The 11,644-nt window shown below is 48.4% G+C and overlaps 4 protein-coding genes across 4 annotated transcripts; 2 read left to right on the top strand and 2 right to left on the bottom strand.

Annotated features, from left to right (window-relative positions):
• Window positions 1-1,416: 1,416 nt before the first annotated feature.
• Window positions 1,417-2,712, top strand: B0J16DRAFT_350312 (uncharacterized protein). The gene has a single exon (XM_046129033.1). It carries the CDS (start codon window positions 1,581-1,583, stop codon window positions 2,511-2,513), a length of 933 nt encoding a protein of 310 aa, XP_045977859.1. The 5' UTR covers window positions 1,417-1,580; the 3' UTR covers window positions 2,514-2,712.
• A 2,018-nt stretch (window positions 2,713-4,730) lies between these two features.
• On the bottom strand, window positions 4,731-8,560 carry B0J16DRAFT_365235 (uncharacterized protein). Its single transcript, XM_046129994.1, has 6 exons — window positions 7,878-8,560; window positions 7,664-7,828; window positions 7,557-7,613; window positions 7,424-7,507; window positions 6,586-7,369; window positions 4,731-6,523 (listed from the first exon to the last, which is right to left on the bottom strand). Exons 1-6 carry the CDS (start codon window positions 8,191-8,193, stop codon window positions 4,819-4,821), a joined length of 3,111 nt encoding a protein of 1,036 aa, XP_045977858.1. The 5' UTR covers window positions 8,194-8,560; the 3' UTR covers window positions 4,731-4,818.
• Window positions 8,561-8,599: 39 nt separating this feature from the next.
• On the top strand, window positions 8,600-10,446 carry B0J16DRAFT_350310 (uncharacterized protein). Its single transcript, XM_046129032.1, has 3 exons — window positions 8,600-9,429; window positions 9,489-9,601; window positions 9,659-10,446. Exons 1-3 carry the CDS (start codon window positions 8,913-8,915, stop codon window positions 10,394-10,396), a joined length of 1,368 nt encoding a protein of 455 aa, XP_045977857.1. The 5' UTR covers window positions 8,600-8,912; the 3' UTR covers window positions 10,397-10,446.
• Window positions 10,447-11,033, bottom strand: B0J16DRAFT_350309 (uncharacterized protein). Its single transcript, XM_046129031.1, has one exon. It carries the CDS (start codon window positions 10,833-10,835, stop codon window positions 10,566-10,568), a length of 270 nt encoding a protein of 89 aa, XP_045977856.1. The 5' UTR covers window positions 10,836-11,033; the 3' UTR covers window positions 10,447-10,565.
• Window positions 11,034-11,644: the final 611 nt, after the last annotated feature.

The following is an 11,644-nucleotide window of genomic DNA, read 5'->3' as shown; positions in this document are numbered from 1 at the left end:
GATCAGGTCATCAGTGGCAGTCAGCTTAGCTTGGTTACTGTCACCATGTTGTTTACAGTACAAGTACAGCATTTGTTTGGAAAAGGAGGGAGGGCGGCAGCGGCGTGAAGCGTCGTCTGGGGAGAGAACGCTACCAAAATTACGAAACACACCAACGACGGGTCGAACGGTGAGAAAGAGGGCGCCGCCTCTTTAGTTTCTTAGCGAATCGGACTCCGAACAAAGAAGCTTTCGAATGTTGCGATTAAACGCTTGGCCTTCACAGCGGTTGATGATACAAGCTACGGGTTACGAAAAGCGCACACGTATACATACTGCCGTAAACATCGTGGCAGGCGATTTACAGCACACAGCATTCGGTCACTCATCGAGTGCGTTCCCCACGCTACGCTATGGATCCACGTATTCAAGCATCGATTCACCGCATTGATCATGGCTGCCACGACAGACAACAATTCAATCATTCGCCAGTCATAGTCACAGTCACAGTCAGGCTTCAACAGAAGACGCAGTGAGCGAGATGCAAGTCTGAACAAACAAATGCAGGTCAACTGCAGGTCGGGACGAAAAGGCATTGTCCCAGCGAGAAACATTCATGGATGTCTTCCTTTTCAAAGCCCTGTTGCATTTGCTTTTTCGATCCCGCTCATGGCCTGTTCGTCTCTGAAAATCGCTACTGTTTCTGCTTTTTTTTTTTTTTTCCCTGGAGATGAACAATTTCGTCGCCTTGATACAAGCTTCATCGACAACCCGAATTCTAGACAAGATGATCAGCGATCGCCATACCGTGTTCCATTATTAGTTCTTTTGTGGTCTAGTCGACCGCTGGAACCAGCGGCCCTGTTTTTTCTCTCTGTTTACGTTTACTGTACTGTACCTGGCAGAGCCTGCTGACGCGGCCGGCGATCTGGCCTGGTAGGGGGTAACAAGGGAATTGACTATTTCGGCATGGGAATTGATGTAGGGTGACATTGACCAATCAAGTGGGCTTGGTACCTGACAGGGATGAGATCCCTTACCCCTGGGACCTGTCGGAAGCAGAGCTTGAATTTGGACTCAAGGGTGGTGGGCCATCGCATCGCAAGTCTGATTAGCGTCGTTTCTGCATTGGTTTTGGCGTCGGTGTAGGTGCTGATGCTCGCCCACATCCCAGCTCCGCCGCTGACAGTGCATCTTCTGGGCGGAGCAAAGACGAGAGGGAAAAGCGATGTGGGAACTGAAGCAAGGGTTTGTTCAACATCCTTGGGCTTGGGGCGTGCCAATCTGGAAATGCGGACGAAAGAAGGACATGACAGAGACATGGCGTTCAGGCACACACCACCCACAAGTGGTCAAAGGGGAGTCAAGACACACACCCCTTGCTCACCTTTATAACCCTCAGTTCCTCCCTCGTCTGTCTCTCCTTCTATTCCTCACTCTTCAGTCTTTGAATCACGGCCGTTGCCTTCTAGTCACTCCTTCAAAAACGCTACGCGTTAACACACTCCCTTAAACCAACTTGCAACACAGTCCTTATAAAGGCAACCCAACGTGTTCCGGAAATACCCCAAAAGCAACGTCTTTTACGAAAAACATTCAAAATGAAGTTCAGCTCCTCCGCCGTTCTCCTGGCTGCCGCCCTCGGCGCCTCTGCTCACCCCAGCGGCCACGCCCACCAGCGTGCCCACGCCAAGCGTGACTTCATCGTCGCCAACAACCCCGTCACTGTCTACGAGACTCACGTCGTCACTGCCGCCGCCGCTCCTGCTACCGCTGTTCCCGAGGCTCCTGCTCCCGTTGAGCCCAAGAAGGAGGAGGCCGTCCCCAAGTCCTACGCCGCCAGCGGCCCCTCCAACCCCGAGCTTCCCAAGCTCAACAAGGGTAAGAAGCATAGCTCCGGCTCTGGCTTCAAGCCTTTCTGTGGTGGCAAGAAGGCCAAGCGTGCCACTCTTGAGGACATCGCCGCCACTGGTAACACTGGTGTTGAGGGCAGCTACGGTTGCAACATGATGACCGTCGACTCTGACGTCGCCGACAAGTACACCTACACCACCACCTTCAAGAACGACCACAGCGAGGACAAGCAGTGCTCTTGCTGGAACAAGATCGGCCCTCTGGGCAAGATTGACGGTTTCTTCGCCAAGAACATTCCTCTCCACTTCACCGTCCCTGGCAAGAGCTCTCAGGTCGTTGCTTTCGACGAGGACTCTCAGGGTGGCTGCGCCTGTGCCTCCAAGGAGGTTCCCACCACCGCCATGGGTCTCGTTGCCGGTACTTGGCTCGAGTTTGACTTCGGCAGTGAGCGCAACGGTGGCTGGTCCGGCGCCGACGCTTCTTGCCTTGTTTCCGCCAAGGAGAACCTTGACATCCCCGGTCTCCGAGTCTGCGGTCACAACACCTGCTCCACCATCAACCCCGGTGGCACTGGCGAGAACGCCTACCTCGGCGGTATGGAGGCTGAGGATGGTATCGGTCTCAACATCAACGACAAGCAGGTCCGCCTCACCGTCGACATTGACTACTCCGGCAAATAAGCTATGACATTGCTATCAGCTTGACATTTGCGTAAACTTGATTTTATAGAATTGGGCTTATTCTATCTATACCTGGTGTTTACGGTGCGCGGGAATCAACATGCTATCCATCATCATCTTGGATACTGTCTTTGGGATCTTTATCTATTATCACTTCTAAATTATATACTATATGATATATATTTACCTTCACTTCTTACTCCCACTTCGCCTTGTGATGAATAACGTAATCTCGATTAACGTCGAGCTGTGTCTTTGGTGTTGCCTCAGATATATTAACTGTCGAAATGATCTTCCTAATCCCCGCGTTACGTCTATGCTTACTTTTCAGTGCCTGGGAATTGTTTGAGCCAACCTGGTCTGCCAAGTCTCTTCTCCGATCGTTGCGCACCTGAAAGGATTTCAAGTCTGTCAGTCACACATTGATGGAATAAGCTACCTAGGAAGTTACACCGATTCTTCCAACTCTATCAACTGATTACCACCGTGTGAGAAATCTCTTCACCTGGTTGCATGAGTTTTCTTCTTTTGCAGTTCTTGGTGCGTTCTCTCGATGGGTACATGAGAACGATAATAGGCTCCGAGGTTCCCACGAATGCCCTGTACTGGGTCTTGTGTAGGTGGTGAACTAATGCAGGTTGGTCTTGTTTCAAGAAAGGGGCGAGCTAGCAGTGGACCTTGCTTTGTGCGTTCTCGCAAACTGTGTGGGCATTTGTTTCTTCGGGGAAGATATCCGGAGACGGAAGTGAATAAGCAAGTTTCCGGACATTGTCAAGACATTGATAACTTTGAGTTACCTGTGGAGGATAATAATAACTCAGCTGTGACGAAGGTGGTTGAAAAAGAGTGTCACACAAAGCTGTCAAAAATGGCATCTCTTCCTATTTTCATTCCTCGGTAGCGGGCCGCACGAAGCCCAAGCCCAAGCCAAGCCATATGCTTGTCTACTGTAGAGAAAAGCAGCTAGAAGAAACTTATTGCTTTTGGTTGCCACCACTGAATCAATTATGGTGGTAGTTTATGAGGCATAAAGTTTGGCCTTTGCCCTGCCGAGAACTGTTTTGCCTCCCAACGGCCGCCCTGTACCTGGATTCAGGGCCAATCAGACAATTGTGTGCCTTGACTAGTGTCGAGTTAGTTGCCTCTGTGCCTGGCAGATCGCAGCATCACATCACGGCACAGCACACAACGTGGCGTAGTGGAGATGACCCAGAAGAGCCCTGCCCTACCCTACAGACTAGACAAGACAAGACACTTTGCGCTCTTGGCATTGGACGAGTGATACGCCAATGCAGTCTTTTCTCTCTCATCACATGCTTTGTGATACTTTACTGTTTTCGTCACCTACTGTCGTGGACATCTTTGACTCAGAAAGTGCTATTCTGTGGAGTTTCGCCGACCAGAACTGGTGGAGACTGGGACCAAGATAGAGTGTCGCAAAAGAGGTGGAGAGAACTCTTAAAGTGTGTGCATTGGGAGCTTGAGGGTTTTGCTGGGACTTTTTACAGTGAGTTGATATGAATCAAGTTGTTGAGCTGCAGTTGTGTTGTATTGCAGTAGCTCTATATCTCACAAGCATCAGTCAAGATACCACACCCAGCAACCATTTCATCAGAATGTTGACGAAATTGCGCAGAAATTTCTAGTAAAAACTTGTAAATCGCTCAAAATCAGTACCTTCACTCTTAGTGACCGACTGACAGAGGACTAAATCGAACCGATCATGCCGCGGCTCCAGGATGCCATGTGTCAAGCTCTGGAAACAACTCGGGCCGTAGCGGAGCGAGAGAAGTCTTTAAACAGTGGCGAAGAAACGTGAAAAAAGACCTCAGAACCATTCTGCTGGAAAACTGTGGATAATAAATTGACATGCGGATCTCCCGTTGAAGCATGAATCGTGTGTTCCTCCACTTTGTTCGGTGGAAGAGTTGTTAGAATATGCAGAGATAAAGGTTTTCACGGCTAGTGAGTTATTATGGATATATGCTGTAAGTCTTATGCATGAAGAAGAGATTTAGCACTCGGTTTTGCAGGATCATGGTAGCCTATAGAAGGTTCCGAGGTTGAGAAACTAGCAAAGACTGCAAGAGGGTCAGTTGAAGTTTAGCAAACTCTACCAGCACTGTACAGTATAGTATGCATATGCTAGCTATTAGAGTGAACCGTTGAAGTACCTTGCATGGCTTTAATGCACGAAAACGCAAGACGAGTTACCACCACCACTGTATAGTACAGCATACACAACGCTATATTACAGTTGATAAGATATTTACTCAACGGTACATACATGCTCGACTTACACCCCTCAGCAACCTGAACTTCCACAACTGCTTCCCCCACCACCACAACTTGAACTCCCTCCACAACTTGAACTTCCTCCACCACAACTCGAAGTTCCTCCTCCACTACTAGAATGACCCCCTCCATGAGAATGCGAAGCACTTTCTGCCAACGCAGCTGCCTCTGCGGCTCTAATAGTCTCTCCACTCGCACACTCGGCCGCATTGCGCATGGAACTTCCACACCCGCTTGCGCATACATGACGAGGCTTCTCCGATGTGGGACTGAAGTGCGAGTCGCTATAACAGCCGTCCACTCTATCCATACCGATGTGGTGATGACAGGGTGCAGTGTCATTGGCTGCGTTGAGCTGCATAAGCGTCGTCTGGCCTGAAAAGTCTAGGTAGTTGTACTCTGGCAGTTCTATGTGGCGAGCAAAACGACGCTTGCGGGACGAGCTTGGTACATCCGGGAGGTTGACACGGCCGTTGCGCTGTTTTTCGTAGGCTTCGACTTGCTTGCGCCGTGTAAGTGTAGCCCATGGGGCGATGAAGTAGTGGCTGTAAACACCCGCTTCGAAGTAGTGACTGCATGGTTGAGCACGGTGTATACCACCCAGTTTAACTCTTTTTAGGGACGGGTCTAGAAGAGTATGCGAAGGGCCTTTGTGTAGCCATGCAGTGGCCTTTTGGAACTTGAGTGATTGAGCCATGGCTGTGGCAGCTCGGTGAAGGGTAGACATTGCTGACAGGACAGTAAGCCGGTTGCGCACCCACGAGCTTGGCGTAGCATCTGGACCAACGGCTGTTAAAGTCTTATCAGTCAATGCTGGTGCGTACATGTGACGATCTCTTGATAAGTGGTGAGAAGACATAGACCAGGAGTCAAATGGGAATGCCCAGACGTGCTTGGCGAGGTTACAGTCGCCGCACTTGGCTGGGTATCTCCCATAAGCTTCTGTGCAATCCCAGGGGTACAAGTCCTGATACTTGTATAGCGTACTTCCAAAAGCACCCCAGTCATACCAGTACTCTTGATACGTATCGATGATATCGGCCTCATCATGACGCCCAAAGTGGAAGCGGAGGAGGTACTCTTCAGTGAGCCCAAACGGAACATCGAACTTGGTTCGTACACCTCTGGATTTCTTGTATCCTTCGTCTGGACACACGAAACTCATGGTGTAGAGAGGAGATGCGTCTGTGAAAGACGCAGGAGGTTCTCCGTTAACAAGAGGTCCAAATATGGTTTTGTCGATGAGCGAACTGCAAAAGTTTTGGCAGTTGTTGCTTGTTGCACTCCAAGCCAGCTTGATGTTCTTGTCCACGAGACGTTCTGCAATACTGTTGAGATATACGTTCAGCCTCGAGCTAAGAAGAGCTTTGAGCTTGCCTAAAACTGGCTCGAGTGCTGAGTTGAGGAGTTTCAGTTGGTCGGACGTAGATAAGCTGGGATCATTGAGCGGTTGCTCACAGGCAGCCAAAAGATCACGGACAATAGAAAGCTCTTGATCATAGGGGAGCGAATTACCTCCACTGAAGGGCACACCTATGATCTGTTTCATGATGGCCTTGTATCTCTTGCAATCTTTGGCTTCCCTCTTGCGCTGCCAAAGAAGACGATCAGAGCCACTACCGATCGCTAGATCACGCCCTGGCATTGTCTGGAGATGAAAGCGTTGTTGGAAAACGGGCATCTCCCTCAATGAGACGAGAGCACCGCCTTTGGTACTGCAAGAATGTGAGATAGTGTACCGAGACGAAAGCTGGAAAGGTGAGAACGGGTTACTTACTGCGAGACACCATTCTCAATGACAAGAGGCCCAACTCTGAGTGCCATATGAACATTCCCAAAAGGATTCTTCTCTGCGTGTTTCCTGAAGAATGTCGGTATATCGGTATCTCCTGCGGCCTCCTCAGCAATACTGATATTGCTCGAGGCACCCAGCTGCTGGACAGTCTTCAACGCCTTGAGACGTCGGTTGCGACCTTCGACTTCAGGTTTCGGCTCAAGCTCTTCCTCTGCCTCAAAATCACTCTCACCAGCCTTTTCCTCACTTAACACAGAATTCTTGTAGTACCAGGCGCTGAGCCCTCTCGAATCGGCTTTTGCCTGCTTCTCAGCCTTTTCAGTGTCTCTCTGAGATCGTGGCTTGACTCCTACACTGTCTTGCAGTCCGTGATACTTTGCAAGAGCGACCATGTCGCCGAGTTGGAGAAGCTTACACTTCTCCTCTGCATTCCCGGTGTCTTTATGTTTATCGGGTTCCTCGATGGGAAATAGACTCTGCGGTTCACCTGTACTGGTATCTTGTTGTAGATTGAGACACTTGCAGATCTTTCTGCTCATCTCGGGGGTAATAGCCTCTGAAAGGATGCAGTGCTTGTAGGCTTTTGTGTATGCCTCTTTTCCGTAATAACGATTTTGGTAACATCCTTCGCAAATAATGCCAGGTTCAGAGTCAGTTTTGTCGTGGACAAACATGCTCCCTCGGATAACCTTATTGCATTGCTTTTGCATGCAACGAAGTGGCTCAAAGTTTGGAGTTCCATCTTGTTCAACATTCGAGAGAGCAACTACCTTGGTGTCAGTACGTAGCCTGCATCTGTGACATAGGAGTTGAGACTTACGCTGAGGGATGGCTGGTCTCTTCCAAAATCCGAGCATCTCAGGGGGAGGACGATGCTCAATTAATTTCTCGATATCCAGAAATCCTTACCAACCTTGTCAGTATTTCCATTTAATTGCGGGGAGAATACATACCGGCGGCTTGAAGCAGCGTCCAGGCTCGCTGCTCTATACCCTTGAGCTTGGTGACAGCTATATAGCAAGTGTTAGTATTTTATCAAACAGGAGGTTTAGTATCGTACCTTTGATTTCCCGTCGTACGTCGATCTTGATGCCATCGCTAACTTGCTGCGCTATACGATCCGATATGCTGTCTATAACAGCATCTCTAGCAAATTTAGTATCGAAAGGTCTGGTATTAGGATACCAGTCTTTCTTCTTTTTTGTTTGTTTCTCTCTCATTTCCCCTTTGCATGTCAGTAAAGAAATACACAGTTACCTAAACATGGTACTCACCATATCGTATGGCATGTGCTCGAGCCTCTTGGGAAACCTGATCGAGAAACGTATCGAATCCATGGATATGATCGTCATCCTCATCTTGAATCGTGACTTGGGCATATTCTGGTTGCTGCCAGACTTTGAGAGTACGAACAATGTTCTCAAGCTCAGTCCTGACACCATCCCAGTATAGACTCTCGAGCTCTGATAGAAGATGGTCTTTCCCAGAACCGACCTTTGTCCATGATATGTCAGGTGCCGATGTGATATGGGATGAAGGTAAAGAAGATACTGCGAGGACAGGCAAGACTTTGTTCCTTAGCCGTGACATTATGAATGAATAATGTTGATTGTGATTGTGATTGTGATTGAGTTGAGTTGGTGGTTATTGTACAGATGGGATGTAGCTCTTATGAGCCATTTTCATCTATCTAACAAACCAGGCACCCGTTGCAACTATATCCATTCTCTTGCCGAGGCCATCACCAAACGCCCAACTACTACAGCATCGCCTGATACTCCGCCCCATCAAGGACCCTGTCTAGTGAGTTCAGCTCGCCCGGCTAGAGTCTTTGACGACCCAAAACAGCAAGATTGGCAATGGGACTTCAGTCCGGTCAGCCTTAAATTCCGCATCTACGCAAATAATTTCCGCGTAAATAGTCCATTTAGGCGGAGTAAAAACATGGGGTTTGAATTGTTGCCTGTAGATAACTCCCTCTTTGCTGGGCGAGACAGGACTTTGAGAGCGAATGTGGGCAGTGTAAGCCGTAAAGGTACAAACGCTATCTCACAATTTTGGTGGGTTTATAAGTACCTCGGCCAGGTTACAATACAACATCACAGCCAATTCTACCTCACCTGACTCTTGATTCTTCCTTGTCCTCATAATAACCAAGCATTCCGTTCTTTATATGACTCCAGAAGCATTCATTTCTATTCAAAACGTCTCCCACATATTTGACTACTCATAGTGCTCTTTTGTGAAAAGAGAGGCCGCATTGCTCTCATCTATCATTCAATCTTAGACCCGTCCCGAACCTCAGAAACATGTCTCATTTAATCGGATACAACTTAGGCGCTCTTCACCAAGCAAGCCAAGAATTAAACAGAAAGATAGACTCGTCATACTACATGTCGGCACCAACAGTAGACCAAAACCCAATAATTCCCAGCCCAAGCACCTTCGACGACCTCAACGACTTGCATTACAACAACCTACCCACCCCAACACAATGCGCAGTCCATCTAGAGCTACTCGAAGTCTTCCATGCACTGCGGATCAGAGTGTTGGACTCCAAGTCATTGGACAAGGCGTTCGGCTTGGGAACGGCTACTAAGAAGGTCTACCGGCGTAGGTATGTCAAGGCTCTGAAGAAGTGGGTGAATGAAGAGGTCACGTTGAGAGATCTTGGGTGGGAGATAAATCAGGATAAGAAGTGGACGTTTTACCTTGGTGAAGCTGTGCAGAGATTCAGGGTGTGGGCTCAAGAATATGATGCTTCACTGGCCGATGATGGCCAAGGAGAGATATTCATGTCCGATCATTCATCTCTACCTCCTGTGGGTGTGTATAGCATCTCCTCTCGTAGCTATATGTCGTGTGACTGACCTTTTCTATTCTAGATATTCTCATGGTCTGGCATGCTTTCTTGCTCAACCCAGCCGACTTTCTGGAGTACTGCCAATCCTTCTCTCTGAAGCACCTCCCCAGGGTGAATTTCCCATGGAAACTAATTGTAAGTTCTATATCAAAGTCGCCAGTAATACAGACCAGCTTGCTAACAGTCGTGCAGCACGAGGCCATCTCGTCCCAGGGCCCCATCCGCGACACCTGGAAATATCACTCAAACAACTGGGAAGGCAAAGAAGGAGAAAACGTGTACTCGGGGGTTCTCCTCGATTCTATCATCAAGAGAGGAAAAACAACGACGTTGGACATCAAAAAGGTCTTTCGTCCCGCCATAGTCGGTAAACTCGTCGATAACGTCGAGCGCCAGCGTGTCTTTGTCGACAAGATGAATGAACATCTCTGGATCCGAAGTCCAGCTCTGCAAGGAACTATGCAGAGGGCCGTCGAGCGCTACGAGAACTACCTCGAGCTCTTCAAGCTGTATCCGGGCAAGATGCTTGTGCCGACGCTTGATATCGATCTTGTCTGGCACACTAGCCAGCTTTCGCCCGCAGCGTACAAGACTTGTATGGAAGTCCGCTGTGGTCGCTTCATCAACCACGATGATAAGATTGGAAAGTCTAAACTGGCTGTTGGCAATGATGAAACCCAGACTCTTTATCGTACCCGTTTCGGGTTGGAGTACTCTGTTTGCCTTTGCTGGGAATGTCAGACTATCACATCTGCCGTGGAAGACTCGGATGAAGATTGTTATCTTATGGAATCACAAGGATCTTCCTTTTCCGAAGATCTCACTAGGAAAGTAATGGCAGACATAGAGTATTATCGTGCGGTAGAATCCGCGAGGAGGAGAAATCATGTCAAATTACCTATTCGTGATAAACACCTCCAGACAGCATAGCATAGTCACTTTCTGAAAGCAATTTGGGAGTTTCAAAACTTACTGCTAGACCGTATCACATCGTTCTTTTTTACCATCCCGCCCAGCCTCAACTATCCTTTCGTAGAATCTCGTGTGATTGACATGCACTCCACGGAATAGCAACTTCTGAGACTCTGTGGGCGCGATTTCAACCGCTGCGAGTTTCATCTGGTCGTTCTAATCGCATCAGCAGCACAACAATGGGGCCGACATGACTATATAAAGGTTGCGGAAGATGCCGTATTTTTTGGATTTCCATCATGTGGTTTTTTACTCTTTCGGCAGGTCGTGTTGATTCCTTGTCGAGTGTGGCTTCGAGGGAGGCGTTGGCGATTTCACTGCTCGTTTCAAGTTCAGGTAACGTCTTGAATGGCAAATCCAAATCCGACATGATTCTCGCGACATCGACCAGAGACATGATATGTCAATTCACCTGGGAGGTTGATCTCTGAAAAGGTATCGCCAAGCACGTGGCATAGTTCGACTGCAGCAATCGAGGCCCTGGGTGGTGTTGGTGGACAGGGCAGTCTTGGAACCGGAAGAACCGGCGACTCAAAAAGGGAGTTAGAATTGAATGCTACCATGTTAGTTTGTTGCTTTACTACGTACGGATAGTAAGTGGTGGGTTTACGATGCATGTTCAACGGTCGTGGGGCACCGTTGGGCTGAAGATTGTTGTGAGACAGCACAGACAATTACTTTCAGAGAAGGCTGACTCTATTAATATTACACCTCTGAAACCAACGTCTTGGTAGGTTAGAAACTGTTGATCTGCTCAAGAATAAACAGATCAGCATCAGGGCATGTTTTGATCTACCTCGGAGTTACAGTGCTTGGTCTAGTTCCAGATCTAATCTAATGCCCGTTACATGCAGTACATAATTACATGCGGTATTGCCGTTGTTGATCTCGGTTATGCCCAAGCTCTGGTGACTACTCAAGTAAAAGACTGGAGATGGCGTGAAATGGGACGACACTAGTAACATTCGAAACCGTGCTTGTGCTTGAGATGGCAGCTCGCTTAGACGATTTCTCCGGATGGTCTCGACATACATCGGATGCACGCTTTGATACTCGAAGAATCATTGATTGATCAAACGTCTTTACGGATTCACTTGAATGACTGCATGAATCATCCTATTGGCATAATTTGTTTCTAGTGCCAAGAATCGGGCATAATTTCGCATACCAATCAAAAGTTCAAGCGCATGGATAACAGGGATACCC

This window comes from Fusarium flagelliforme (assembly GCF_020744385.1).
Source record: "Fusarium flagelliforme strain FIESC 12 MPI-CAGE-AA-0113 chromosome Unknown B0J16scaffold_8, whole genome shotgun sequence".
In the NCBI taxonomy this organism is placed as follows: Eukaryota; Fungi; Ascomycota; class Sordariomycetes; order Hypocreales; family Nectriaceae; genus Fusarium; species Fusarium flagelliforme.
Note: the sequence above shows the minus strand (reverse complement) of the source record. Positions and strands in the feature narration are given on the sequence as shown.

Coding starts and splice junctions, on each gene's coding strand:
- B0J16DRAFT_350312 (XM_046129033.1), top strand. CDS start 1,581: ATGAAGTTCAGCTCCTCCGCCGTTCTCCTGGCTGCCGCCCTCGGCGCC.
- B0J16DRAFT_365235 (XM_046129994.1), bottom strand. CDS start 8,193: ATGTCACGGCTAAGGAACAAAGTCTTGCCTGTCCTCGCAGTATCTTCT. Junction 7,370..7,423: donor GAGACCAGCCATCCCTCAGC/GTAAGTCTCAAC, acceptor ACACCAAGGTAG/TTGCTCTCTCGAATGTTGAA. Junction 6,524..6,585: donor ATTGAGAATGGTGTCTCGCA/GTAAGTAACCCG, acceptor ACATTCTTGCAG/TACCAAAGGCGGTGCTCTCG.
- B0J16DRAFT_350310 (XM_046129032.1), top strand. CDS start 8,913: ATGTCTCATTTAATCGGATACAACTTAGGCGCTCTTCACCAAGCAAGC. Junction 9,430..9,488: donor TTCATCTCTACCTCCTGTGG/GTGTGTATAGCA, acceptor TTTCTATTCTAG/ATATTCTCATGGTCTGGCAT. Junction 9,602..9,658: donor ATTTCCCATGGAAACTAATT/GTAAGTTCTATA, acceptor ACAGTCGTGCAG/CACGAGGCCATCTCGTCCCA.
- B0J16DRAFT_350309 (XM_046129031.1), bottom strand. CDS start 10,835: ATGTCTCTGGTCGATGTCGCGAGAATCATGTCGGATTTGGATTTGCCA.